Source organism: Bos javanicus, chromosome 2, assembly GCF_032452875.1.
Source record: "Bos javanicus breed banteng chromosome 2, ARS-OSU_banteng_1.0, whole genome shotgun sequence".
NCBI lineage: Eukaryota > Metazoa > Chordata > Mammalia > Artiodactyla > Bovidae > Bos > Bos javanicus.
In genome coordinates this window covers 91,718,338-91,746,273 of record NC_083869.1, presented here as the reverse complement: position 1 = coordinate 91,746,273, position 27,936 = coordinate 91,718,338, and the positions used below count along the sequence as shown (strand labels likewise).

At 41.0% G+C, this 27,936-nt stretch overlaps 2 protein-coding genes across 21 annotated transcripts in view; one reads left to right on the top strand and one right to left on the bottom strand.

Moving 5' to 3' along the window:
- Positions 1 to 7,441, top strand: part of RAPH1 (Ras association (RalGDS/AF-6) and pleckstrin homology domains 1) — a 103,064-nt gene extending 95,623 nt beyond the window's left edge. For 4 of the 5 annotated variants that reach the window (XM_061381793.1, XM_061381802.1, XM_061381797.1 and 1 more), the window contains one exon: positions 1 to 7,441. In XM_061381793.1, coding sequence (XP_061237777.1) covers positions 1 to 2,016 — 2,016 coding nt within the window. In that variant the 3' untranslated portion in view covers positions 2,017 to 7,441. The other variant, XM_061381815.1, reaches the window with a different exon arrangement.
- A 649-nt stretch (positions 7,442 to 8,090) lies between these two features.
- The window catches only part of ABI2 (abl interactor 2), a 101,518-nt gene continuing 81,672 nt past the window's right edge, over positions 8,091 to 27,936 (bottom strand). For 8 of the 16 annotated variants that reach the window (XM_061381909.1, XM_061381837.1, XM_061381821.1 and 5 more), the window contains 3 exons: positions 24,223 to 24,309; positions 20,436 to 20,609; positions 8,091 to 12,627 (listed from right to left, as the gene is read on the bottom strand). In XM_061381909.1, the coding sequence (XP_061237893.1) occupies positions 12,452 to 12,627; positions 20,436 to 20,609; positions 24,223 to 24,309 (437 nt within the window). In that variant the 3' untranslated portion in view covers positions 8,091 to 12,451. The remainder of the gene's footprint in view (positions 12,628 to 20,435; positions 20,610 to 24,222; positions 24,310 to 27,936) is intronic. The other 8 variants (XM_061381890.1, XM_061381865.1, XM_061381829.1 and 5 more) reach the window with 2 other exon arrangements.

Below are 27,936 nucleotides of genomic sequence, written 5' to 3'. Positions count from 1 at the left end.
GCCAGAATGGAGTCTGTGAATCGACCCTACACTTCACTCATTCCCCCTTTATCCCCACAGCCCAAGCTAGTCACCCCCTACACGGCCTCACAGCCTTCACCACCCCTCCCACCCCCACCTCCTCCCCCTCCTCCTCCCCCGCCCCCTCCGCCTCCCCCTCCCCCTCCCCTCCCCAGCCAGTCCGCCCCGTCTGCGGGCTCCGCAGCCACAATGTTTGTCAAGTACAGCACAATAACCAGGCTGCAGAACGCCTCTCAGCATTCGGGAGCCCTGTTTAAGCCTCCCCCCGCATCAGGGATGCAGCCCTCGACCTCACTCTCAGTGAAGCCTCAGATCCTGGTACCCCCCAATGGAGTGGTGCCTCCCCCGCCCCCCCCGCCCCCGGCCCCCACTCCCGGCTCGGCTATGGCCCAGTTGAAGCCCGCCCCCTGCACCCCATCCCTGCCACAATTCAGTCCCCCACCTCCTCCACTGAAGATCCATCACATCCAACATGGCACGCAGACAGCTCCTCCAGCGCCCCCACCTCCTCCTCCCGTCCCTGCCCCACTCCCTCCCCAGGCCCCCCCCAAGCCCCTTGTGACCTTGCCCCCAGCAGCGAGCACCAAGACTGTGCCACCCGCAGTGACACAGTCGTTGCCACCCACACCTACTCCGCCAGTGCCCCCAGTAAAAAAGCAGCCGGTTCTTCCTGTGTCTCACGTTCCACCCTCTCCCCCTGTTCCTCCGGGTCCGGTGCCCCCGCCCACGCTACCCAAGCAGCAGAGCTTCAGTGTAAAACCGCCCCCCTCCCCGCTGTCCCCGGCGCCCTCTGTGGTGAAGCAGATAGCCAGCCAGTTCCCCCCACCTCCAGCCCCACCTCCCGCCGAGGGGCCGCCCTTAAAGCCTGCCTCCGTCAGCCTCACCCCACAGTCCCCCCCTGCCGTGAAAGCAAAGCCCAAGTGGCAGCCCAGCTCCGTCCCTGTCCCTTCTCCGGACTTCCCCCCTCCTCCCCCAGAGAGCAGCCTGGTGTTCCCTCCGCCCCCACCGCCACCCGCCCCGGCCCCGCAGCCGCCACCGCCACCGCCACCTCCGCCGCCAGCCACACCCGCAGCGGCTCCTGCCCCGGACAAAAGCAGCTCTCCGGGCAGAAAGACCAGTAAAACCTGCAGCCCCGGGGCAAAGAAACCGCCCCCGACCCCGCAGCGCAACTCCAGCATTAAGTCCAGCAGCTGTGCGGAGCACCCTGAGCCCAAGAAACCCTCAGTGGACAGTCTAATCAGCAAGTTCGCATCGCCAGCCGAACCGTCGGGGTCTCCCAGTAGGGAGACCCCACCACCTCCAGCAGCGCCCCCCAAGCCAGGAAAACTCCATCTTTCCGGAGTTAACCTTCCCGGGGTGCTCCAGCAAGGATGCCTGCCTGTGAAGGCGGCTGCGCTGAGCGGGCGCGGCAAGGACTCGGCGGTGGAGTTCCCTTCTCCTCCGTCCGATTCTGACTTCCCACCCCCTCCGCCAGAAACCGAGCTTCCTCTGCCCCCCATCGACATCCCAGCAGTGTTCTCAGGAAGCACCTCTCCAAAAGTGGCCGTTGTTAACCCGCAGCCGCAGCCCTGGTCCAAAGCGTCGGTGAAGAAGGCCCCTCCGCCCACGCGACCCAAACGGAACGATAGCACCCGCCTCACTCAAGCCGAGATCTCGGAGCAGCCAGCCACGGCCGCAGTCGTGCCGCAAGTGCCCACCTCGCCCAAATCCAGCCTTAGTGTCCAGCCTGGCTTCCTGGCTGACCTCAACAGGACACTGCAGCGCAAGTCCATCACCCGGCACGGCTCGCTCTCCTCCTCCCGCGTGTGTAGAGCGGAACCCACAGCCACCATGGATGACATGGCATTGCCCCCGCCACCCCCCGAACTGCTTTCAGAGCAGCAGAAAGCCGCTTACGGAGGCAGTCATATATCAGGCTATGCAACGTTGCGGAGAGGACCGCCTCCCGCTCCCCCCAAAAGAGACCAGAACACGAAGCTCTCAAGAGATTGGTAGCTACCGTAGGGTTTTATTTTCATGCAATCTGTAATCAGTTCTACAATCAGCTTACCTGATCATCTATGAATTCAGGTGTTCAGAGCCTCCTGGTATGTCGTCGTTATTCAGGTAGTGTTCAGCTGTGTGTGCGCATACATGTGCGTGTACACACATAGCTATACATATATAGATAGGTAGCGTGTATGTATATATATGTATACATATATCTATATGTATATATATAGCTGAAAGTGATTCTATTTATTCTTTCTCACTCCTAATCTGAAAACGAGTTTTGTGTATTTTGGGTGGCAGCGGCATGGAAGGGGATATATGTCTTGTCCCTTACAATTTCTGTTATCATTTGGGTTGGACCAAAAACTTCAGACTTTAGAAGATATTTTATAAATGTCCATGTGCGGCCTTTCTGTGCATGTTGCGTATTATATATTAAGGATAGATGTATAATGTGCTATTTCTCAGTTTGAGAAGACAACCAGAATGTTTGGTGTATCTATGGGGCTTTTGTGGTTTTTTTCCCCAGTTGGCTGAAGTTAGAACTGCTTGACACTTCATTTCTCTATAAAGGGGCACTTTAACTAGGAATCAGTTTCATAGAATGGGTCATAGTGCAGTGTGGGGAAATTTTCAGACACTCTCAGTGTGTGGTTGTGCATAGAAAACAGTAAATGTGTGGTGTAACTAAACCATTCTAGTTGCAATACTGCTGCCATGACCCCACCGGAATCTCGAGTGTGCCCCGTCACAGGGAAGCTCTTCGCCTGTAACACGTGGATAATCTAGTGCTGTTATCCTGTAGTTCTTTCTGTACTGTTGGGATCCTTTCCTCGAGCTTGTGAAGTGCCATCAAGTTTGGTTTCATGATCCTTGCTTTGATTTATTGTAAAAGACTATCCAACAGGATACCCTCGGAATGCTCTGTCCCGGCGTGTCTTTGGGTCACCAGTTACCTCCTTATAGTGTGTGCTGTGAGTGGGTGTTGATATTAGGTATCCATAGACAGCTGCTATATCAGATACTCACATCCTTTGTCCATTATGTTGCATCATTACGAAAAACAAAATCACCTTCTGAAATGTGTCTTTTTTTGTATTGCTCTCTGAAGGGATGGATTAGAAAAGAGAAAACTGGCCCCTGTGCAGCTGTCATTAATTAGGTTTTTTGTAGCTGGTAATGTGACATACAAAGAATTCACTTAAGTATGGGACTGTCATAGAGGGAGGGGGGAAAATGAGTGTTTAGACGATTTCATCCATAGTGACCGGAGCACAATAGGGTCCTTGCTTGTTGTAGCCCGGGTGTAGAGATTTGTCCAAGTTACCAGGTATTCTGATGGAGTCTGTAGTCCAAGGACAGTAAGTGACACTACATACTGTGTATATGCAGTTCGGTGTAACATGGAACCATTGCTCTAACGACACACTGTAATTCCATATGCTTCACACTGTACTTCCGGATGTTTTATTTTCCCCTCTGAATTTTCCTTGGTTTGAGAAATGTGTACTGACTTAGCAATTTGTGATGATAAACTGACCATTAGGCCAACCTTAGAACTGCTCTTAAACGAGAGAATAAAAAGTACCTCCCCAGCAGTGATAAGTCAGCACACCTTGTAATGAACATCTGTGCCTGTTGTGAATAGGGATCACCGGTGCAACTGCGTAGTGTTCGACCCTATCTGTAAGGAAAAAGTGATGTCCATAAAGTGGAACAGAGATGGTAAATATTTCAAGAGTTAGCAAGATTGTGCTGTGTACACAGGATTTCTCACTCTGCAACAAAGTACTGCATTAGAGAAAGTGGAACCCCCTCCCCATTGTCACATCTCCACGATGTGATAGTATACTCCTGTTTATAGAGCAATAAGAATATATACCAGTGTGCATTTGTTATAGCCCTGCTTCTTTAAAAGATACTTTAGATCTTTTTCAGTTCACAAAGTTTTATGTGCTTGATATTATGGTTATGAAGTGACCTTTACCACATCTAATCTTGTTCATTTAAGCATGCACTGCAATTTGAGTACATTTGAGTAACACTGCCAGGCGCCACTGTGACTCACGAATGAAGTGATTCCCCAGTCTTCTGCCCGCAGCTGTATCTTCTAAGGATCACCCTTATTTGTGAGATAGAGGACTTTTAAGACTCTGAATCCAATGGTATAAACATTCATCACTAGGGTTTTTTTATTGTGGTGGTGGTCTTTTATATAAGGATGGACAGCTCTCCCTGAGGGAAGAAATCATGTTTCCTCAGTCTTCCTTCACTCCTGATTTGAGCTGTAAAATCCAACTTTTTTTTTTTTTCAGCGGGGGATTTCCTGGGCCTTCTTGCTTTTGTCAGTCCTGACGGTAGTTATCCTGAACTGATGCTGCTTCTAGTGTATCATTTTCCTGAAAGAGCAGATATCCTTTAGAACATCAGGGACACCAAGGAGAACACTGCCAGAGGAGAGGAGCTGTGTCAGTGGCGTGGTGACTATTTGACAACAGGCTGTTGCCCGTTACATTCTTCCAAAGACAAAGGGCGGCTATTAATCAACTTTTTTTTCCCTCTTTATGTGAAACAACTGAATCAAAAAAACCAAAATGATACTTTAAATACACTGCCAGTGTTTTACTCCCTGGGTTTTGTTTTTTTTTTTTTTTTATTGGGATTTTTGTTGGGATGTGGTTTGGAGATTGTTATCTGGGCTCTCTTCTTCCCTGGTGTGTTCAAGAAAAACACTGCCAGATGACACTGGTACTGTGCCTTCTTCCACTGCCTCCTGCTCAGCTCCTCTAACCCAGCAAGGCTTCTCCAGGTCAAGGAAGAGTCTTGTCAGTTGGCTTGGCTGTACTGAAAAATGAATAGTATCCTGCTGTTCAGGGCAGTGCAGACAGGTGCCTGTTAAGAGCTAGTGACTTGCTATTAGTGACATCCTTAACTTGTACCACAAAATTTCAAAATTGGATCCAACCTATGCTTAAAGTTTTGGCAACAACTCTGAAGGGCAGCAAAGTCTAGTCTGTTAAAACATTAAGTTCATAGTTATGTTAGATTATTCTATATTGAACCTTGGCTTTTATTAGCCAAATACATTTTTTTTTTTCCTTAGCTGCTGTAGAATTCTGCTCTTGGAAAAAGTAACTACTCTTAAGGTTTACAGGTACCCACTTCACTGTAAATTGGTTTTTTTTTTTTTAATTTCTGGGGCTTTTTAAAATAAGATTGCTGATTCTTCAGAAGTTACAGGAAACAGTTTTCATCAGAACATCTCAGAGGAATGTCCCACAGACCGTCCCACAGTCCTCGGACATCAAGGTGCTCCTGCCCACTGCCGGCATAGCCTGCTAAGGAAGGGCTGCGAACTATTTCGGCAGTCCCATCTCCATGTAAGTTTACTTGCCACTAAAAGCAGTCCTAAGGAGATCAAAAGTAAACAGAATTGGGGGGATCATGAAGAATAATTCCAATAGGAGCTGTGCATTCAATTAAGAGTTTCAGAAGCTGCTATTCTGGGAGAATACAACTGCTAATAAGTTCATGTCAAGGATGTTAGGCTATAAGGAGCCTGAAAAAAACTTCAGGTAATGGTCGGATTGATTTGACTATCAGGCCACCAACAGAACCCCTTATCACTCTTTTTCCCACAGTTAAGAGCAATTTTATGTTACAAACACAAGGTGATTTTAAACAAGAAAACCTTTTCCTAGTTTTCTATATTACCAAACTGTTTCATGTAGGTTTTATGTAGTTAACTTTAGAACAATGTATAACTTATGTAATCTGATAACCTCACAGATTTTGTTTAAACCAATTAAAACTGTATGATCCTATGTGATTATAGGTGTAATGACTTCCTTTAAATAATTTGGATTTGTATATTTATAAGAGGATGTTTATTTCTAAAAATCATTTTAGGTTGCAAGAACCTTTTGGCACTTGAAGTTTTGTTTTATACACTTCACATTATTTACACATAGCAAGTTATTCCTGACGCTGTAGGAATGTTTGCCCACTCACAAAGTTGAGATGTGATCCATGGAGAGATGCAAGTAGTACAGAATTAAGATGTATTTTCCTTTAAAAACTGAATGGAAGACTATTATCTCTTTACTAGTCTCCCTCAAAGTAAACACATGTGCAGTTCTTAATTGTGCCCTTAGAAGGTCTATATGTATAAGAAATTCAAAGTTTAGCTGTAGAATACACTTGCTCAGTAAAAATAAGCTAAACACAATATACTTGATAAACATTTGAAGGAAATTGGTTTGCTCTTTGCTTGTTGAAGTATAAAGCATTTAGAAAACATCTGCTGTATTTCCCCAGTGCCTTGAACTCTTGGAGGAACAGCATAAAAAAATCTAACAAGCAAACTTTGAGGTGCTAATGAAAGAAGGAAGGTGTTTCTAGTTTGTGCAGAAACAGAAAAAGTGACTGTCTCACGAGATGGCTTCATCTGCCTAATCAAGGTCTGGCTGCTTTCTACCAAAGATATTTAGAGTAGTGAGTCAGGTCAGGGTGATGGTGAATACTACATGTTTAAAAGATGGCCAAGTTCAGAATGAACGTAGAACATGGATGGCTACTGATACCAAGCGCATAAGTGAAGCCTCAGCCTCTTCTCAAGCAGAAGTGCTTGTGGCACTTGAACAAACCCACATTCTGCGAACTGTCCGTTGTTTGTCAAGTTTATTGTAACCCAATACCAAAAACTGCCATTTTTTCATGATTACCACCTCCTATATCTCTGTACTTGTAAATAATTTCTCCTAGGGAAAAAAAAAGCATTAACTGGAATGTTTCAAATGACTTCACTTAATTTTATTGTCAGCCACTAGTGAACTCCTTTTATAGAAATGTACATTTAGAATATCAGCTTGTGTAAATGTCATAAAAGCATTGTTTACTGTTTTAAAGAAAAATTGCACATTTAACTGAGATTGCTCCCTCTCTTCCCATTTCTTAAAAAAAAAAAAAAATGGAGTAAAGGCTCACGGATATACAGTGTAGGAATATACCTTTTTAAAGCATGAAAAAGGCAAAGGGAACTGCATTAAAAGTACAGGATAGAGGACATTATTCAGATGATTATGCACAGCTCGGTAAAGATGAAGTTACAGTTTTTCTTTCAGCTTTGTTGCTATTATTTTATTCTACTTAAAATGTACACTCATTTCATTATGTGCCTTGCTCCCTGATTGTGCTAAACCTATATATAGATATATATATATGAGAGATATATTCAGTACTACTGATGATGTTTTTGTTCTACTGCTGGATTAAGTTATTTTCCAAGTTACTTTATTCTTGCCAAGTTACTGTCAGTAAACTATTGTAATGGCTTAGGACAGTAGTCATGCAGTCAGTGTAATTTACGTGTTACCATTATGTCAGCTTATCCAGTCCTTAATAAAAAGAATACATAGATTCATTTAAACATCTGAACTGTACTGGACTGTTTGTGGATCGGCACTGTAAGAACCTGGTTTTGCTATTTATGTTGAGGTACCCAAGACAGATTGCAAGACGCACATAAAGCGTGAAGGTAAACTATAATTTGGTGTGTTCAACTGAAAATAACAAGATTTTTTCCCCTTTAAACAACAGTTAGGTAAGAACTAGAACAAAAAAGGGTGCTTTTTGTTTGGAAGCCTTGGTACCACAATCGTGTTGACTGCCGTGTCGAGGTATGTGTACATGTGGATTTGAATGTATTTACAATCATGTTACCATTTACCAAATTAGGGCAAAAACAGGTTTCCTTTTTATATTAAAAGAACTATGTGTTTGGTGAAAAGTAATCAAAACTTCAGGTTCATTTACAACAAAAATAAGGACAAAGTATTTAGAGCAACAGGGAAGGATTTTCTGACACACTTTTTTTTCAGTTCGGTCGTTCAGTCGTGTCCAACTCTTTGCGACCCCATGGACTGCAGCACGCGCGCACTTGCAACTTACCACCTAGTGCTAAGGATTCCGGGCTTTCACTGGTACGGCTCAGGCTCACGCCCTGGTCAGGGAGCTGAGATGCCGCACGGCGAGGCCAAAAAGGTTACTTGCAGAAATACGTTCACGAGACACTCGGATACACCTTGTAGGGTTTTATTTAGGCCAAGTTCTTAGTACACAGCAACAATTAATTCCAAATACAGTTTCAAAATTAAAAAGTGAAATGTCCCCCCAACTTATCTGGAGGTGGTTTAATGGCACACACAAGAAACATTACTGGCAACAGATGCTCCCTCAGGTTTTCCTACATCGTTTTTACTGAAGGCGTAACACCAACCCTCCCTGTGGGAGCTGTAAGCACAACTGGCCAGATCACAAATTGTTTACATTCTTTTCTGTAAACTATTTTGTTAAGAAAAAGATGCATGGACACAAAATATGATAAAAACTGCTTTTCCATAGAATTCTAAAGTTTGCAAAAGACGTTTCCATTTTAATGTGAAAATAAGCTTTTTGTCTGCTTTTTGTTTGATTTTTTACAAAAAAAACCTCAAGATATTTAGCAAGGATCATTTATACACAGGCCCTGTCACTTTATTTGTCAATTTTTTTTTTTTTAAAGTATGAGATTCTCAAATTGGAACAAAGCTCAGCACAAAATACACTTAAGGTAATGAGCACATTGCCTCCATTCAAGAACTGTTTTCTAAGGCTCTCAGATAAGGCTGTGCTGCTCCTTCCAGTGCTGAGACACCGTATTGTTTTAGGTACATACACCTAATGAAAAAGACCATTTGTACTGAGTGTAGTTTCAAAAGGGTTAAAATGAAGATTACTTTTACTAATTAAGGCTGCACTCAATACACTCCTTTAAACAACACTTTGAATTGTATTAATTGAAACATAGTGTTAACTTTTCAAGTATCTTCCTGAAGATATCAAGTAGAACTTTAAAATAAACATACAACACAATTAAGACAGTTGCAGAAAGAATACCAGGCGCTGAGTCAGGGATTCTACTACTGTTGTTAACTAGCTGTTACCTGAAATGAAACACCTAACCTCATCAGTAAAATGAGACTGAACTAAAATTTCTGAAATCTCATCTAGCTCTAAAACTCTTAAGTAAATCATGTGAGGGAAATTATCACCTTAACACTGATCAGGAGTTTCTGGCCAAAGAAGTTCAGAAGCAAACAGATAAGAAGTGATGCAGATCCCCGTTCTTTTCCAAGATGTGTCAACCACCTGCTAGCTCCTCCATCAAAGCCTTTTCAAAGAGAGAGGTGGCCTTCAGGTCATGCCATGCTCTCTCCACAGAGGAAGAAAGGTAGTTAAAGAAAAAGTACCAGTTCTTAGTGCAGAATGGTCACCTGCTAAAAGAAAGGGAGCATAAAAGGATAAAGCACACTACTATCGTTTTCATGCCTCTCAGAAAAATCTTAGTGATCATGAGATTGCTGAGAAGCACAGCTACATTACAGAGACCACTGTGAAGACACAAAAGTCTCTCTGGCTGGGTAATAAACAGCAACAGGAGGGGAATAGGAAGGATGAAAACGTCTCACCAATGACTCTTAGGAACACAGCAAAAGTAGCAGGGGTCCCGAAGACAGAAAGCAAGTCGGCAAAAGATGGGAAGCACTAAACCAGACACCTTAAAGGATTCATATGTATTTCAAACAACAGGCTCAATCTCTCAAATCGAGATTTTGACATGTTGACAAGATTTTGGTTTTCAATTTATTGCCTAGGTCATAAGGTCAACAAGTATGCTTTCATTGAAATCCCCATGGCCTGTCCAATAGTAATACTTTTAAAAAGGGAACAACTTTTAAGTCAAATCCCCCCCCCCTTTTTTTTTAAAGGCAAAAGGGACTAGACACAAGTCAAAAACACTTAAAGAGGAAATGGACCTCCTCTAGCCCAATAAAATGGTTGCTTACTGGTCAGCAGATTTTATACCTGAATCACCTTTGCCACAATACTAGGTACCATGTAAGATTTCTGCACTCGTTTAGAATTCCTACTACCAACCATCTTGTTTATTTAAAAATGGGGTGAACGTACAATAAAACAAATACTACCCTCAGACTATTAATAACATGCAGCCTATGAAATATTAAAAGTCTCCAATGACTTTAAGCCTGGCCCATCATCATTACATAGTATCCTTCCAAAACAATATATAGAATTTAAAACTGTACAAAAAAGGTAAAATATGAAGAAAATCCAACAGGTGTTTTTAAAACAAAAAACTACACACACATTAGTACTAAAAAATATAGGGAAAATCAGCTGACCCATGGATCCCTGTGCTGCAGGTCTTCACTGGAATCTTCTCAGCTCTCCAGTCCAGCAGGGGTCCCACGGGCAAGCTGACCACCACCAACTGTTTTTTTCTTCACCACCAACTCTTTATGCACAGTTGCCTTCTGGGCTTCTGAAGGTGGGAGCTGTGGGAACTATTTGCTGGATTTTGAGATACCTTCTGCTTTATTAGTTCACTAAGCTTTCTCGGCAAAAAACTATTTAAATAACTTTGAACATCTAATTTCAAAATACTTCTCCTAGTTACACACCAACACTAGGAAGAGTTTAACCTCTCCAAGTATAGTCTTGGTTGCATCCATAATGAAGCTGAAGGCTCAGAGGACACTCAAGGGCCATTACTTTGAAGGAAGACAGGGAATTGCAGGGAATTAAGGGTATCACGGTGACCTAACAAAGTATGAAGTGTAATTTACAGTGTAATGGAGGCAAGTTAATGAAAATGAAATGCAGTGTCTGGGAAATCTTTGCTAACTGCAATGTTTGAGGAAAAAAACCTGCAACTTTAAAACAAAAATCTTAAGGAAACACTGTATCTGGGTCTCAGTTACATGGTGATGAGTTTTGTGCTCTGGTAATAGATTCGTAGGTAGAGTATTAGCTCTGTCTGCACTATCTGAACTCCCTCACACCTACCACACTTGCTCACTTTTCAGTCACGTTCCTCACCCGCACTACCATGCTCAAGGCCCATGTCTGAAACATACGCAGCTGCCAGCTCTCACCTTTCACCCAGCACTGGGAAGTCACCTGGCAGAGCTCTCTTCTGGCCAGGACACTGAGACTAGAAAGGACCCATGGCATCTTTGGCCTGTGAGCTGGTGCATCATCACAGCATTCACCTGCCAAACAGCCAGGCCTCCTGGATTTTTTTCAATATCTCTTATTACAGAAGAGGTGACTAAAGTCATCTGCCTTCCAAACTCCACTGAATTCAAAGCTGTAATTGTGCAGATTAAAAAAAAACAAAACAAAAAAACACCTCAGATAAGCACTTGGCCTTATACCACTCATCCCACTATTCTTAATCTGAAATATAAGGTTCAGATTCTCACCAAGAGCAGCTACTGCAAAGGCCAATCACACAGAATCAGGGGAATAGTTATCTTTTCTAAGTGAGTAAACAAATTCAACAGTAGCTAACACTTGCCATTAATAACATTCAGAGAGCACAGGAGCAAGCCTTGTATTCCCAGTGACTCTCAAGAGAATTGAAAATAACTTAAAAAAAAAAAATTTCATTCCCTAAATAGTGAAAGAAGTAAAGAAATAGTTGGTCTGACCTCTAAGATCCTACTCCTCAAAACAGCACCTAAGGCCGGGGTTTAGGATGCCTCATGAGCAGGCACTTCCACCGTTCACCTCTCTAGAACCTTAGGAGCCTTCCTGTCTACCTCGGCACGCCCACCTGAGCTCGTGAAACCAGCTGCACCGTCACCCCTGTGGGTGCACTGCAGCAGTGCAGTCTCACGCAGCAGCAGCAGCAGCAGCAGCAGGACCAAACCACCCTCAGAATGGAGACAAATCGATCTCATAATCTACGAACTGAGAAACATGAAGGGATGCAAGTCAGCTCAACATTAACTTGTTCGGAGCACTCAAGTGCTGAGAAAATGCAGAATTTACAGTGCTGAAGAGGAAATAGGTCATCTGAAACAGTTACAAAAATGGTTATGTATGATACTTAAATATCGGTTCCGCCTCCTCACACAAGTGGAAGAAAGTGTGGGGCTGGGGCACGCACTGGGCCACGCAGCTAACCTTTAGCACGGGCACTGCAGATCATCCAGTGCCACAGATTCCGCAGGAGGAGAAATCCCAAGGGTGTACAATATTCCTGAGAAAGATCCCAGATTTTTTTTCTGAATCAGTCTTAACCTGATTTGTTTCACATAGTTAACGCTGTTATACCTCTGATATATTCAGAAACCGTCACTTTATTTCAATCCAAACAGCTCAGCATAGTATAAGTGATGGCAGAAAGATCCATTTGTTCAAATTCAGCTTGCTTTTTTGTTTTAATACTGAGGGATAAACCAAAAAAAAAAAAAAGGTAGCTTTTGTCATTTGTATCCTTCATTCACTTCACTGGAGGGGAATCCCCAGGGCCTTTCGATAATCTGGGAAGACCTGACTATTCCTGTGAGGGAGACAGCCCTGCTGAGCTTTACTCAGAATAATGCATGATAGACTCCACGTAATTCCCAGGAAAAAGCCCAGTCACTCCATTCATAACTCCCTCATACCAACCATCATCATTCTTCTTGATGACATAAATAATGGCTCCTTCCTGAAAGGACAGCTCATCTTCCTTGTCTTTTGTATAATCATAAATTGCCACAACTAGAGGAGGGAAAAAAAGGATATGAAAAAAGAAGAATAACATTCATAGAAAGGTAGAACCAAGTAATGAATACCCTTTCCAAACTTCTGCAACACATCAAAAACTGACTTTCTCAACACAGGACCCGCCCCTCCACCCAAGTTCATTGTCTAATACCCAGTCTCTACAGTGGAATTCCACGTTGAAGTTAGGTTCAAAACTTCATAAATGGCAAAAAGTAGTATTTAGTCAAACCTACTGATCCGTCTATTGAAGAGATACACACAATCCCAGAATGGGGAAAGATGGCTGTTTCTTCAGTAGAGCTTGTGTTAAAGCTCCATATTATGTAAAAACATGTATCTTTAAACATTGGAATGGTACTACAGCAGTGAGATAAATGAGGAGAGGCCAGTGAGAAAATGAAATTGAGGGAATAGCAGACTTACGTCTCTTTTCTCACACTTTTAGAGCGCATGAGAACAGTGACTGTGTGAATGATGGGCATCTACCATATATATCTTTCAAAACACATGCTGTATTATGCCACCAATTTAACACCTCCACAGTAACAGATTGAAAGTGTTAAGAAAACTGAGATACCTATGAGCTCTCCTATGATTTTCATTACTTAAATAACTTGTTAACTGGGGCCTTTCAATGATTTCTCGGAAAATCTCTGGTTCTTAAGTATTACATTGTCCTCAATGGTACAGTTAAATTGGGACACCCTATATTGGGCTTCCCCACTGCCTCAGATGGTAGAGGATCTGCCTGTAATGCAGGAGATCTAAGTTTGATCCCTGGATAGAGCAGATCCCCTGGAGAAGAGAATGGCAACCCACCCCAGTATTCTTGCCTGGAGAATTCCATGGACAGAGGAGCCTGCTGGGCAAGAATACCCGAGTGGGTGGCCATTCCCTTTACTAGTCTCCCTCAAACTAAACCTTCTATACAAAGATCTTCTATACCTTTATTATGCCACTCAGAATTTCACTCAATAAAATCTCTATTTTGAGAAGCATATATTGACTGTTTCTTATGCAGCCTTAATCCTAAACAAATAAGAAACAAACTGAAACAGAGACTTTTGAGACAGTAAAACTTGCTCCAGGTAACTTAAATTTCTGGCCTGCTTTAGTAAAAATTCAACAGCTTTCCTAAACTGAGTATCTGCCATTAGAGTGACAGAGGATGCCAGAAAATACTTTAGCAGAAACTACAAAGAGTTTATGTGTATTTCTCAAAGTATAACCAAACACCTAAACAAATACAATTAAATGACATACAAGGTTAAAGAGAATACAAGGTATGTAGAGTATTTAGTATTTCCAGTCAACTTAATATTTTTTAACTTTTGGTTTTTTGGATTGATAACATTCCTGATGCTTACAGAAATGTAAATGAAAAGTAATTTAGAGCAAACTACCGCAAATCCTGTTAATTGCACGCCTTCTGAATCTCTCACACCCACGCTTTTCTCCATCGTCACCGTCAGTGCCCTCATCAGCGCAGCACCAGGGCCACCTGAAGATTTTCCAAGCAGGGTGAGTGACATGATTTTTAAAATCCTGCATCTAAACCTGATCTGCTGGGACGATACCGTCAGTCAAGCATCAGTCATAAAAGTTCTCATTTCCTGTTTATCTTTCTCCTCCTTAACAAAACTACAGCGGCGCACTATGCTTACGTACAGAAACACTCTGGGCGCGGAGGGCCGATTCAAATTACCAGCATGGTACTGAGAAAGAGAATGGCGCCCCAGAATACCCCAGCTTTTCACAAGTGAGGTGGCTCCCATTCCTTTGCTTTCAACGACAGCTAGGGTAGACTTTAATGAGGTTATCAGATGACACATCATACAAAACGCAATTTTTAAAGACAGAACATCAACTGGTTTTTGGCAAACAACTCTGAAGGCGTTAAAAGAACTGAGTGACAGTGCTGCATGAAAAACACTTCCATTTGCATCTGTTTATTTATGGACAACATCTGCAGCACCACTACCTCAGCTGAGGTCCTAATCTCTTGCTTAGAAAGATACCCAAACTGGTCTTTCCAACTCCTATTTTTCTTTCTTTCTAATGCACTCTACACTATTCAGATATCTTTTTAAAAAATTAAAATATAAGTACATGGGAACTTATCATTAACCTACGTAAGATCTTCCACAATTTTCCTCTACTATCAGATTTTTTAAAAAGAAAAAAATTCCAAACACCCTCATCCTGGTATTCAAGGCCTCCCAATATTAATTATAACTTACTTCCCTCTGGCACCCTTAGCTCACCCACGCCCTCCTTGCAGTTCACCAGGGCCCCAGGCACAGGACATTACTCGCCATGCCCTTTCAACTCAGAGGATTCTCTCTGACTGGATGGCCCTCCTCTCTCTCTCTTCTGCCTGAGAAACTCGCATTCAGCACTCAGAGCACATCACGCGTGCCATGTTCACTGAGGAGCGTTCTGGACTCCTCAGAATGAGACGCACTATTCATTCTTGGACAATCATTAATGGAGCATCCATTCTGATTTTTACAGATACAAAGATGAATAAGAGAAGGGACCATCACAAGTCTTGTGAGGACAGAAATGCTATCTGATAAATTATCATACACTGCTTATGCTTCTGCCAAGAAGTTCTGTCACTGAGCTGGAGGAACACATGAACAGATGACTTGATAGAAGAAAAGAAGTAAAATGGGCACTGACAAATAAGTCATTTTGTCACAAATAATTTAACACCAGTAGAAATCAAGCCAAGACTCGATCCCAGGTCTGTCAGAGTTCAAGCTTAAGACAATGTTAAGAATGGGCTCAGGAGTTATGCTGTCAAGTTTAGATCCCAGCTATACCACTTACCATTTTACAGAACATATTTCACTTTCCTAAGCTGCTTTTTACTCAGCTATATAATGGATGTTATAATAATGCTAATACCTCAAAGCACTGTTACATTAAATGAGGCAATGCACATATAATGTGTAGCCCAGGGCCTTGTACAGAGTAAACATTCTATATAAATGTTAGCCCTTTTAATTATTACTAGTAACTATTGTGATATACTATCTCTTAACACATTTTCTGTTATATAACATTATAAATTATTCTGAACCTCAGTTTTCTAGTTTGCAAAATGGGGAGACTAACTGTCTCATATGTAATAAGTCTTGCATTACCCCAGGCACACAATAAATACAAGAAAATGTATTTTCTCTACCCATGTTCAACCAAGATACTTATATATACAAGTTATCTCCACTTAGGATAAATCTATGCAGTGGTGCTCAACCTTGAAATTATCTGAAGAACTTTAAAAAATTCGGATGCCTGGGTACCCTATCCACAGACTGATTTAATAGGTCTGGAAGTACAGACACATTAAACACTCCTGAGGTGACCCTAAATGCAGGCACAGGTGAGAGCCAGGGCTAAGTCTATGAACTTAGCTAAGTTAGCAAAGTCTATGAATCTAAGTCTAAGACAGCAAAACAAGACATCAGGCAACAGCCTTAACATGCATGCACACTCAAAGAGCAGTCAATCATAAGCTGAACACAGCTGGTTATTTTTGTTTTGCCAGAAAGAGGAAGGAAGAGCTTATCTGATTTTTACATTTTAAAAGATTTGAGCTTAACAAAGATAAACTTTGAAAAATATCAGGCATTTTCTTTTAAAGAGTTATTTGGACTGAAAATAAACTTACTTTCCTCTCTTACAGGTCTCCCCAGATTTCTGCATATTCACTGAGGAGTAGATTTTTTAACAAGCATATCTTTTCATTATGCTTTCCTCTTAAGGAATCACTGAGCTGGTTTTTCAGAACTGAAAACTGTCATCCCGTTGTCCAGGACAATATTCAAGTCAGCTAACAAGTTTGCAGAGCCTGTCAGTGTCCAAGGCCACACCCTAGAGAGTACCTTGGGCGCTTCTTTTCTTAGAAGCAGCTTTATTAAGATGCAATTTAGACACAAAACACAATCAGCTAAGTGTAAAATTCAGTGAGTTTTGATACATGTATGTACCCAGACACGTGACAAATGAACAGCTCCCACCACAACCATCACACTGGACAATGGTTGTTAGCCCAAAGTCTCCTTGTGCCCCTGTGCAAATTCCCTCACCTGCCAGGATGTGTGTGTGCTACATCACTTCAGTCGTGTCTGACTCTCTGCGACCCCATGGAGCCCACCAGGCTCCTCTGTCCATGGGATTCTCCAGGCAAGAATACTGGAGTGGGTTACTATGCCCTCCTCCAGGGGATCTTCCTGACCCAAGGGTTGAACCCACGTCTCTTAAGTTTCCTGCACTGGCAGGGGAGTTCTTCATCACCAACGCCACTTGGGAAGCCCAAACCCTCATCTTCTGGATTTCATTTAGAAAGAATCATAAAGCCTGAATCTTCTGTGCCTTGATTCTTTCTTTTTCATAAAGCTTGAGATCCATTTAGACTGCTGCGTGTGCTAGTTGCTCAGCTGTGTTCAACTCTCTGAAACCGATGAGCCATTGCCACTAGACTCCTCTGTCCGTGGTATTTTCCAGGCAGTACTGGAGTAGGTAGCCATTCTCTTCACCCAGGTATCTTCCTGACCCAGGGATCGAACCCACGTCGCTTAAGTCTCCTGCATTGGTAGGTGGGTTCTTTACCATCAGAGCCAGGAAGAACCAGTAGCTTAATCCTTTCCACTGCTGAACAGTATTCCATTGAATGGATGGATGACCCACAGTTAGCTTATCCATTCACCAGCTGAAAGACACTTGGGTTGTTTCCAGTCTTGGCTATGATGAAAAAGCAGCTATGAACATTTGAGTTTAAGTACTTGTGTGACTATACACCTTCGTTCCTCATAAATAAACGTGTAGGAAGGGACTGCCAGATCAGCTGGTAGGTGTATATCTAACTTCATAAGACGCTGCCAACAGTTTTCTAAAGTGGCTGAAATGTTGCATACTTACCAGCAATGTACACTGTACCACCTCCTGTTTCACCACATTTCTCCAACACTTGGCATCACGTTTTTAACTGCAGCCATTCCAGACGGTGTGTTCTGGTGTAGTTTGGTTCACTGTAACTTTAATTTGCATTTCCCTAATAACTAATGTTGAACATCTTCTCATGTACAATTCATGTATATTTTCTGATGAAATATTTTCAAACTGTTTTTTCTACAAGTTGTCTCCTGAGATATTTTGTAAATATTCTTCTCAGTCTATATGGCTGGCCTTGTCATATAACATCATTCTTAATAGCAGAGTTAAAAAATAAAAATTTAATTGAATAAAATTCAATTTATTGACTTTTTTCTTTTAAGCTTCATGGTTTTTAATGTGCTCTCTACAAAAAAATTTTCCTAACCCCAGAACACACAGATTTTCTTCTCTGTTTTCCTCTAAAAGTTTTATAGTTTTATGTTCCAGCCTAAATAAATTCCGAATTAATTTTTGTGTATGGTGAGGTAATAAGGGTTGAAGTTCATGTTTTACAGATACACATCCAGTTGTTAAAAGCAATATATCTTTTCCCCATTGAATTATCTTGCACTTTCATCAAAAATACGTGTGGATCTTTTTCTGGATTCTATTTTCTATTCCACTGTTTTTTATTTCTATACCAATACCACACTGTCCTGATTACTGTAGCTTTACACTAGAACTCTGAAATCAGGTAGTTTAAATCCTTCAACATTAGTCTTCTTTTTCAAAACTGTTTTTCTACAAGAATGACTGCTAGAATTTTTACTGGGGTTGCATTCACTTTATACATTAATTTGGCAAAACAGTCTCTTCACAATAATGGTTAAAGAACCTTTATTTCAATTTAAGGCTTTTATTTATCTTCAGTTTTATAGTTTTCATCATACAGGTCTTACATATATTTTACCAAATTTATCCCTCAGTATTTCATATTTTTTATGTTATTACAGAAGGTATTATTTTGTAAATTTCTGTTTGTTGCTAGTATATAAAAATGCAACTAATTTTGCAAATCGACTTTGTAGTCTGCCATCTTGCTAAGTTCACTTTTTAGTTCTATGAGCTTTTTTGTAGATTCCTTCCTTAGGATTTTCTACATAAAAGATAATATCTTCTGTGAATAAATATTATTTGATATTGTTTCATGTATCTGTTGCTGGTTTTTTTTCTCTGTGCCTTGTTTTGATAGTTTCTACTGTCATATTGTCAAGGTTGCTGACCTTTTCTTCTAAGTGTCACTTCAGATATAGTATATTTCATCTCCAGAAATTCTATATGGGTTTCTCTTTCTTTTTTAAAAAAAAATATATATATTCTACTTTTCTCTCATGTTGTTTTCTTTTCCTTCTTGGATATATGTGGTATTTATAAACTATACCCATGTCTGGTAATTCTAACATCTTGTCACTTCTAAGTCTTCCCTGTTGGCTGGCTTTCCTTTTACGTATGAGTTCTATTTCCTGTCTTTTTACATGTCTTGTAATTCTTGACTGGATGCTGGTCACTATGAATCTTACTGTCTGGTGCACTGGTTTGTTAAGTCCTTTCAACAGCGCTGGGTTTTGTCCTGGAGCTCAGTTAAGTTACTTGAAATCAGTTTGGATCTTTTCAAAGTTTGCATTTAAACTTTTGTTAGGGCAGTAGGGCAACCTAGACAGTCTAGTGCTAATTTGACCCCACAAATCAGGGGACACAATTTTGAGGCCTCTTCTCAATGCCTTGTGTATTACAAGGTCTTTCTACTCTTGCTGGTTTGGGAGCATGAACTGTTCCCAGGCCCGTTATTTCCAAGACTTCTTCTGCCTATTCCTTTCTGATTGCTCTTTCTCCGATCTTAGGTAGTTTCTTCACATACATGTACAGATCGGTACTCTGTCAAAGGATTCGAGGAGACTCCCCTGCAGCTATCCCCGAGCTCTGTCCTTTGTCTTTGTGTAGTTACCTATACTCCGTGGCCTCCCCAAACTCTGATCTCTCTCTTCTCTCCTCAGTGAGACGTCCAGGCTTATTGGGGTTCCACCTCCTTGCATCGTGGCCTGGAAACTACTGCTAGATAGCAAAGTTAGGACAATCAAAGGCTCACACCATGTTTGAGTTCCTTCTTTCTGGGATCACAGTCCACCAATATTTGTTATCCAATGCCTGAAAACTATTATCTTTTATATTTTTTCCTGGATTCATTCTCAATTGTTTTTAGGAGGAAGGGTAAATCTGATTACTGTTGCTCCATCTCAGCCAGAAGTGGAAATCCACTACTTGTTAATCCAAGCTCCCAAGTGATTCTAATGTGCAGTCAGTTTTGAAACCCACTACGCTAGTGACTTTAATTTCCTTACCAGAAAATTTCTGAGACAGCACACGTTTTTCCTGAGCTGACCAGTCGTGATGACACCTGGAAGCCTCTGTCCCCAAACTGCCATATGATGGTTAGCTGATACATTCAGAGAACTTTTTATCCAAAGAAATGCCAAACAACTACTTTACAAGAAACTGATAAACCATTATTCTCTGGAATAAGGTTTCATATGGACATACTTCTGATATAAGAAACCACAAAAGAATGCTTTAAAGCATGGGAGCAGGAATAAAACAATTTGAAAAAAATCAGTCTCTTCCTTAGTCATTCCAGAAAAACCCTATCTTTTAAAAATTTTTGCCTTACAGAAACCATTCATAAAAAGCACGTTCAACAGGAAAAATTATATAATCATCAACCAAAAAATCAGTCACAGAAATTTTACTAGTGTGACCTTCAATACACTGAACCTTGTAAATGAAATTAATTAAAATACACAGGCTCCTATATGTACATAGAGGTTTCTTCCCATCGTTCCAGACATTCCTCTGAAACTTACCCTTTTCCAGGTAAGACCTTGGGGCCCACGGTGGGTCCTCTTCAGCATAAGGATCACTATACTCAACCACGGCTGCCTCTTCCTCTTCGTAATCTTCTGGAGGAGGCGGCGGTGGCGGGGATTCATCAAAGACTGGCTCTTCCACAGGTGGCGGTGGAGGTGGTGCATCTGAAACTAAGAATGTATCAAGCTGGTACCAAAACTACACATTGTGCAAAGCTCACTGTTTCCTATCCAAGCGCCTATGTTCATGGAATATAAACCTAGACCAGACCTGAAAATAATAATCTTTAAAAAAAAAAAGAGTAGGCAAGAGAAGTGTCCCCACAACTACACTGTGTCAAATCTCCAAGTTGGACTTCCTCCTCCCTTTGGGTCAGTGCTGATGGATGGTGAACAAAGAATAGCCAAAATGATGATGATCGTTAACTAAGCTTCTGGACTCTGTTTATGCTAATACATAATCCATTCTTTCAAAGAAAGATCAGTACAATACAGTTTGGCTTTACATTATATCCGAGGAGGCGTGGTTACCAGAAATATTAGTAATTTAGATATTTTAACCATATTCCCTTTATAACAAATTATAATGAGTCCAGTGAACAAATTTTAATAATCTGCCACATTCCTCTCAATGAATTTCCTTAAAATATATATATATATTTTTTACCAAATTAGTGGGGTGGAAATCACAAATGTCTCTGGGTAACTTCATCTGAGAAGATATTTGTGTCTGTTTCATTTTATTTTTATATGTACAGAATTTCAAGTAATTCAGACTAACTTATGACCCAGTGATTTAAAATATTTGAGTTGTGTTCTTAGAGAAATTTGCTTCCATAGTTCAGGTATCAGAATGCAGTAATGTCTAAAAGATCATCTCCAAACTCTGGGAACCCAAGCCTTTCAAAATGCTGAGTACATATTTGAGCTTAGCTTAACAAAATAACCCAAATGAAGCTGCATTTATTCATCAGCGGTTCAATTTTAATGAATAGTATTAATGCTTATTTATGAAATAACAGTACTATTTCCATGAAATTCTCTGAGCAATCGTCTTTATTTTCTCTCTTTTATCTAAGCTGAGGGATCGAATTAAATGGATTTTAAGTCAAATGGATTTTAAAATATGAAGATCAGCCATACCCACATCATACTCTGTTGTGTTCCAGTATTCTTCCAATCTGCAGTGCCACTCTGAACTCATGACCTGTCTACATTATGAATCTCAAAACTTTCTTTACTCAGTAAAAATAATCATTTTAGTTCTAATGGGATTTTTAGTAAATAAAAAATATAGATACATGATTTTTGCATATACTTTATGGACAAATTACATGTGGTTATGGTAAGAATCAATAATATATCCTAGTTGCATTTATAAGGTAAGGTGATTAAACAAATGCACAGAAACAAGGATCCAAAGAACTTTGCCTTTCAAAACAATCACCTTGAGAAATTATACCAGAAAATTACTCAAAGATGCTGCCACTGCTCCTTTTTTCTTAAAACTGCCTCAGAGTCAGTGTAATAAAACTAACATAAGCTACTATCTTTTAGTTAAAATATTCCAATTACTCAGCACTTCATAATACATTATTCATTTAATCTTTATTTTAATCTTTACCTTGGGAGATGGTGTTTTTAATCTTCATTTTATAAATGTGGAATCTGGCTTTCCAAGATTAAGTAAGTACTCCTACAGTAAGTGGAAGAGCAGGAATTTGAACTCCAATGCCTCTTATCTTAAAAGCTACACTATGATGAGATGAGATCAATTCAATAACTTTAAAGTCATGTTTCATTATTCATTCAGAAACATCAACTGTAAGCCTACTATGGCCAGCTATTATGCTCAGCACTGAGAATGCAGCAGTGAGCAAAAGTCATGGAGACATGGACAACCAATCTTCCATTTACAGTTAAGTGCAGTCAGTGCTTCAGGTCATCATGGGAAACAGCAATAGACCACATCTCTTACGTGGGTCAGGAAAGGCTTCCTGGAACCTGAAGGATGAGGAAAAGTTAATGGCCCAAGGTGGGGGTAGATATTTCATGTCAGATGTAACAGAAACAAAGGTAAGAAAGTAGGAACCCTTCAAAAGAGCTGATCAAAATTCAATAGAAAAAGGCCTGAGGAAGCTGAAGAGGACTAAGCAGAAAGGGCCTTTATAACAGTCTGACCTCTCTCCAAAGAGCAATGGGAGCCAGAGATAGGTTTAAGAACAAGATTATAGCTATACTACTTAGCCCAGTATAACTGGTTCCAAATAATTCCAGGCTTCTTCCAAACATCAAACTTAATATAAATATCTGCTACCAGAGAGTATCTTCAAAATAATGTACTTGAAAGCTATAAAGGTAATTCCAAAAGACAGGTACATATCTTTCCAAGGTGAATGTTTTGAAGAAGACAACATTCATTTGAATGTCTAAGTCCTGCTCTGTCTATAAAATCAGTCAGGGCTCACCTTATATACAGAGTTTCTTGTTTGTATACATTTTGTAGGTGAGAAAATGTATACAACTATGGAAAGAAATGAGAAAAGATCATCCTAAAAGGTATTCACACTGTGGGAAGTATTGGAGGTGCTCATGGGTACCATCCAATAAACAGAAGTAAAACAGACTATTTTCAGAAATTAGCAAACAGAGATGCAAAGGTACCCAAAAGAGAACTGAGCCCTCAGGCCAGTATGACTGGATTATAACCAGTTAAAATACAAGAAAGAAATGTATCGATAAAAAGGGGGCATTTATTTCGCTGTGGAAGCACACACACAAAAAAGCAACTAAAAGTGTCTGCTACGTGTCAGATGCTTTTCTAAACGCCAGTGAAGAAAACAAGCAAAAATCCCTGCTCTCATAGAGCTTCCATTCTAGCACTGGCGATGCTCGTTTCCAAAGCAGCAGGAGTCTTAAGGAACAGAATGCCAGTATTTCTGCCCCACTGGTGAGGCCATCCCTGTTATGAGATGTAGGCACTGGGCTACATCAGCCTGATGACATTATCTCTTTTATGAGTGTGATTCCCCTAGTTCAGATTTCACACCCATCGTGCAACCTTTTGACTGTGCCATGCCTCCTATATAGACTGCTCACAAGAAGAGAACTCATCTATCATACAGACTATGTTCACTGGTCCCTGTAACAACAATTCCTCACTAAACGCTGATACAGGTCTCCTGCTTTGTAGATATCAGTCTCCTGAGCTTCCATTTTAATGCTTCCCTAGAAGAAAACTCAACCTATCAATAAAATTAGTTATCTGTTCCTGCATCGCTCAGCACCGGACCACAAGCCAACTTAAATACACTGCCAATCTATGCGGCATCTTAGGAGACAGACTGACAATTTGGTTCTCTGGGACCCGCCATGGCACGGTTCATCTTTACACCTGGAATCACAGGACTGGAGAAAGATTCTCAGGCCAGCCACAAAACCCTAAACTCCAGTGACAGCCCAAGCGTCTGAGCAATCCAGAGAGAAAAAGGTGGGCTGCCTGGTAACTAAGAGCATCTCCTCAATTAGATGTGATTTCTCTTTTTACACGTGCCTTATTTTACGTTTGTCTTATCTTCACTAGCAGACTTTAAGCTGTTTGAAAGTAGAGAATTTCATCTTCGTTATTTTATCATCCACACTAGTGGCTCATACAGTGAGTGACTTGTTCATAATAATCAAATATCTGACATACTGGTGAATGAAGGACTATTCAGCCAATCATATATAAATGACATTTTACACCTATAATCTGATCTACAGCATAAAGAAGACATAAACTTACTATTTTCTTGGACTCTGGCCACAAATCCCATTAAAGGTAACTGAGGAGTTACCTGTAGGATGGAGGGAGGAGGAGGAGCAAGAGATACTGCAAAAACAAAAAAGGTGTGGAGGATAAGGGGTAAGGGCAAGTCACATTAAAAGGAAAGGATAACACAATAAAACAAACATACACGGGGGAACCACTTGATCAGCATTTTACAAGCAGTCTTAAGGCGCTCTTTTGAGGGATAAGTCATTAACACAAAACAAAGCGTTAGGGAAGTTTTAAAAGCTTACAACAGGAAGCATTTATATATACCCATCTATTCTAAGATACAGTGGCAAATTGTCTTTTCATACAATAGCATGTCTTTTCAAAAAAAGAATTTCTTCAGATTACCATGAGTAGTTTGTTTTTCCAAATTTTACCTTGGAAGTTACGAGTTTAAATGTGCATCAATACAAGGGAAAAAAGACCATTACATGCCAGCCTCCTAATTTCATACTTTTCATTACTTCATTAAACAGGAAAAATTAATTGGTAATTAAACAAATATTTACTTACTTCCCAAAGGGGCAAGCACTCTGCTAAGAGACCAATATCAAAGCCATTCTCTGTGAGTCAGGGTTGTATCTTTACAGTTTCTCATAGTCCCAATTCATACCACCTATTTCAGGGACATTTTCACCGTGACCCTACAGAAAAATGCTCGCCTCATTCAAATCATTCCTTTCCCCACAAAGTTGTCTTTCCCTCTTAAACACCTGGTAAGCATCTAGCACTCGTGAGTCTTCAACAAACATTTAATATAGGTAAACACACACATAAGCCAGGTACATGTCAAACAACTTCCGAAGATTAACTCTACAATTATGGTTTCCTTCAGATTGGGTAAACAGTATGATGTGCATTTTCTTATAAAGAGAGAACACCTTTATGAGCTTCAAATCACAGGTAAGACTAACAAAACTAAAAAGATAAATAAGACACTGTGCTCAAAAAAATCACATTCTAGTTGGGAATGGAAGGTAAAATAACAGCCCCGACCCAACAATACTTGCAGCAATTCCCTGCGGGTGGTGGTGGAGGTCGAATGGCGGTGGTGATGTGGTGTTACGGTGGGCGGTGGGCGGGAAGCGGGCCAGGTTTGGGAGGGATGAGAGCTACAGAGAAATAACCTCTGAGCAGGCACCGGAAGAAAGGGAGCTCAGCAAGCAGACAAGGCTGAGAAAGGCAAGCTGAGAGCCAAGTGAGGGGCAAAGGCTCTGAGGTATAAAGCAGCATGACCAGTTTACAAACCATACGTATTTCCATATGGCTGGCATAAGATGCCTGAGAGAGAAAGCACAAAACTAGAAAGACGAACAGGTGGATATGGAACAGGGAGGAATCTTAAATGGTAGGTGCAAGAGTGCTTAGTGGAAACAGCTTGGGACTTCAAAGTCACCTAGCGGGTCTTCTCTGGCAGTCCAGGGGTGAAGGCTGAGCTTCTGCTGCAGAGTACAGGTTATCAGGTTATCGGGGAACTAAATCCCACAACCTGGGTGGCGCTAGTGGGAAAGAACCTGCCTGCCAATGCAGTAGAGATCCAGGTTCCATCCCTGGGTTGGGAAGATCCCCTGGAAAAGGAAATGGCAACCCACTCTAGTAAGTATTCTCGCCTGGAAAATACCATGGACAGAGGAGCCTGGTGGGCTACAGCACATGGGGTCACGAAGAGCCAGACATGACTGAGCAATTTAGCATGCGCAACACACAAGATCCCACATGCCTCAAGGTGCAGCCAAAAAAATAAAGTCCCCTAACATCAGAAACCTGATTTGCTATTTCCTTGCTACTGGAGCAGCAAGTTAACTTTTTCAAATTTAAACCATAAATGTGAAATGAAAGATATAATGCAACCTACTTTACAGTGTAACTACAAAGATTAAAAAGAAAAAAAGTGTATATAGGAAGTCTAACTCAGGGCCTGGCACACAAAAATCAAGGTAATAGAAGCAGAAAGAAAAAGAACTTAGTGTGGACAAAAAGAGTATTTGGTAACTAAGGATTTAGGTACCACATGAAGGAAACAGCTGAAGATATTCTTAGATTTTTTTTCCTTCCTAACTATGAAGGTAGAGGTGCCATTAACCACATTAATGTTGGTGAGTAGTACAGGGAATGAAATAGGCTGGAATGGCACCCCACTCCAGTACTCTTGCCTGGAAAGTCCCATGGATGGAGGAGCCTGGTAGGCTGCAGTCCATGGGGTCGCTAAGAGTCGGACACGACTGAGCGACTTCCCTTTCACTTTTCACTTTCATTCATTGGAGAAGGAAATGACAACCCACTCCAGTGTTCTTGCCTGGAGGATCCCAGGGACGGGGGAGCCTGGTGGGCTTCTGTCTCTGGGGTTGCACAGAGTCGGACACGACTGAAGTGACTTAGCAGCAACAGGGAATGAAAAGTCAGGAAGAAATAATGGTATGATAAATAAGATGTATGAAAGTAACTTAAGCATAAACATAGGAGGCAACTGGAAAGTCTGGGTTGAATTTGTAGAAACCATCAAGAGGTGCAAAGGTGGTAGCAGTTAGGAGAGGGAACAGCTGTGCCGTGGGCAACTGCAGGGGACACTGTACACACACTGTCCGGACAAGACCTGCCCATGTGACTCTGAAGACGACCCCAGATTCAAGGGACAGAGTCACATAACCCTAGAAATCGGCAACTTTCTTTAAAAGATACCTTTTGGATATGTTTTTTATACTTCTTGGCAGCAAACCCTTAAGTTGGGTGTCTGTCTCCCACTCTGAGAGGCCTAGAACAATTGCTGGTATGTTCACAATACTGTGTCCAAATGGGATAGGAAGACAATGAGCGGAGAGGTAGCAGAGACAAAGCAGGTAGAACTGAGAAACAGCAGCAGAGGATGACTGCACTAGGAAAAGTGCATATGTTCATTTCAAGTGAGATGAAATTCTCCTCTGGTCTGTTAGCACCAATGCCACCCCACCTGTAACGGAAAAGTAGGAAATTTCCCACTTCAGCCTTTACCATTAAAAAAAAAAAAGAAAAAAGAAAACAACCTAGTATTGAGCTAAAAAAGAATGATTAGACACCTTAGAACAGACTTTTTGTATGCAGATTTTTTTTTTAATGAATTTTTTCTTTTCTTTTCTAGTTCTGAAAGTGAAAACCTGAAACTACAGTGGTCTTTTTAGGGACGTCCACCAACAGCAGCCCAGGTAAAAACTGATCCCAGATCTTCCTTAAATGGAATTACTTTACAACAAAACAAGTTAGGTTTTTTCAAAGCCAGTCTAAGACATGTTAAAAAAAATTCAGTTTCAAATGGAGCTTAAAAATGTTGCCCCAAATTCTATTTTTGCCCGAGGCAAACTTTTTTACATGATGATCCAAATTAACTTAGTTACCATAGCATTTTCTTTCTGGTCAGCAAGATTTCATCAGAAAACCTGTGAACCAGAAGATTCTACTTTAGACTAGATTTATCTTCCTTAAAGTTGAATTGAAAATGAACTATTTTAGGTGAATTTAAGCAGGATTTTGATGTGAACAACTGTTTGCAATATTCAGTTCTAGGCCAAGTAGCTCATGAACAGGCACGAGCAGAAAGCAACTATCAATTTGTTTCCATTCTCTCTGGTTGATTCCTCACACAACAACCCTTTCCCTATAATCGTCAAAAGATCTCCACACTTAGATTCTGTAATATTATGTTCACAT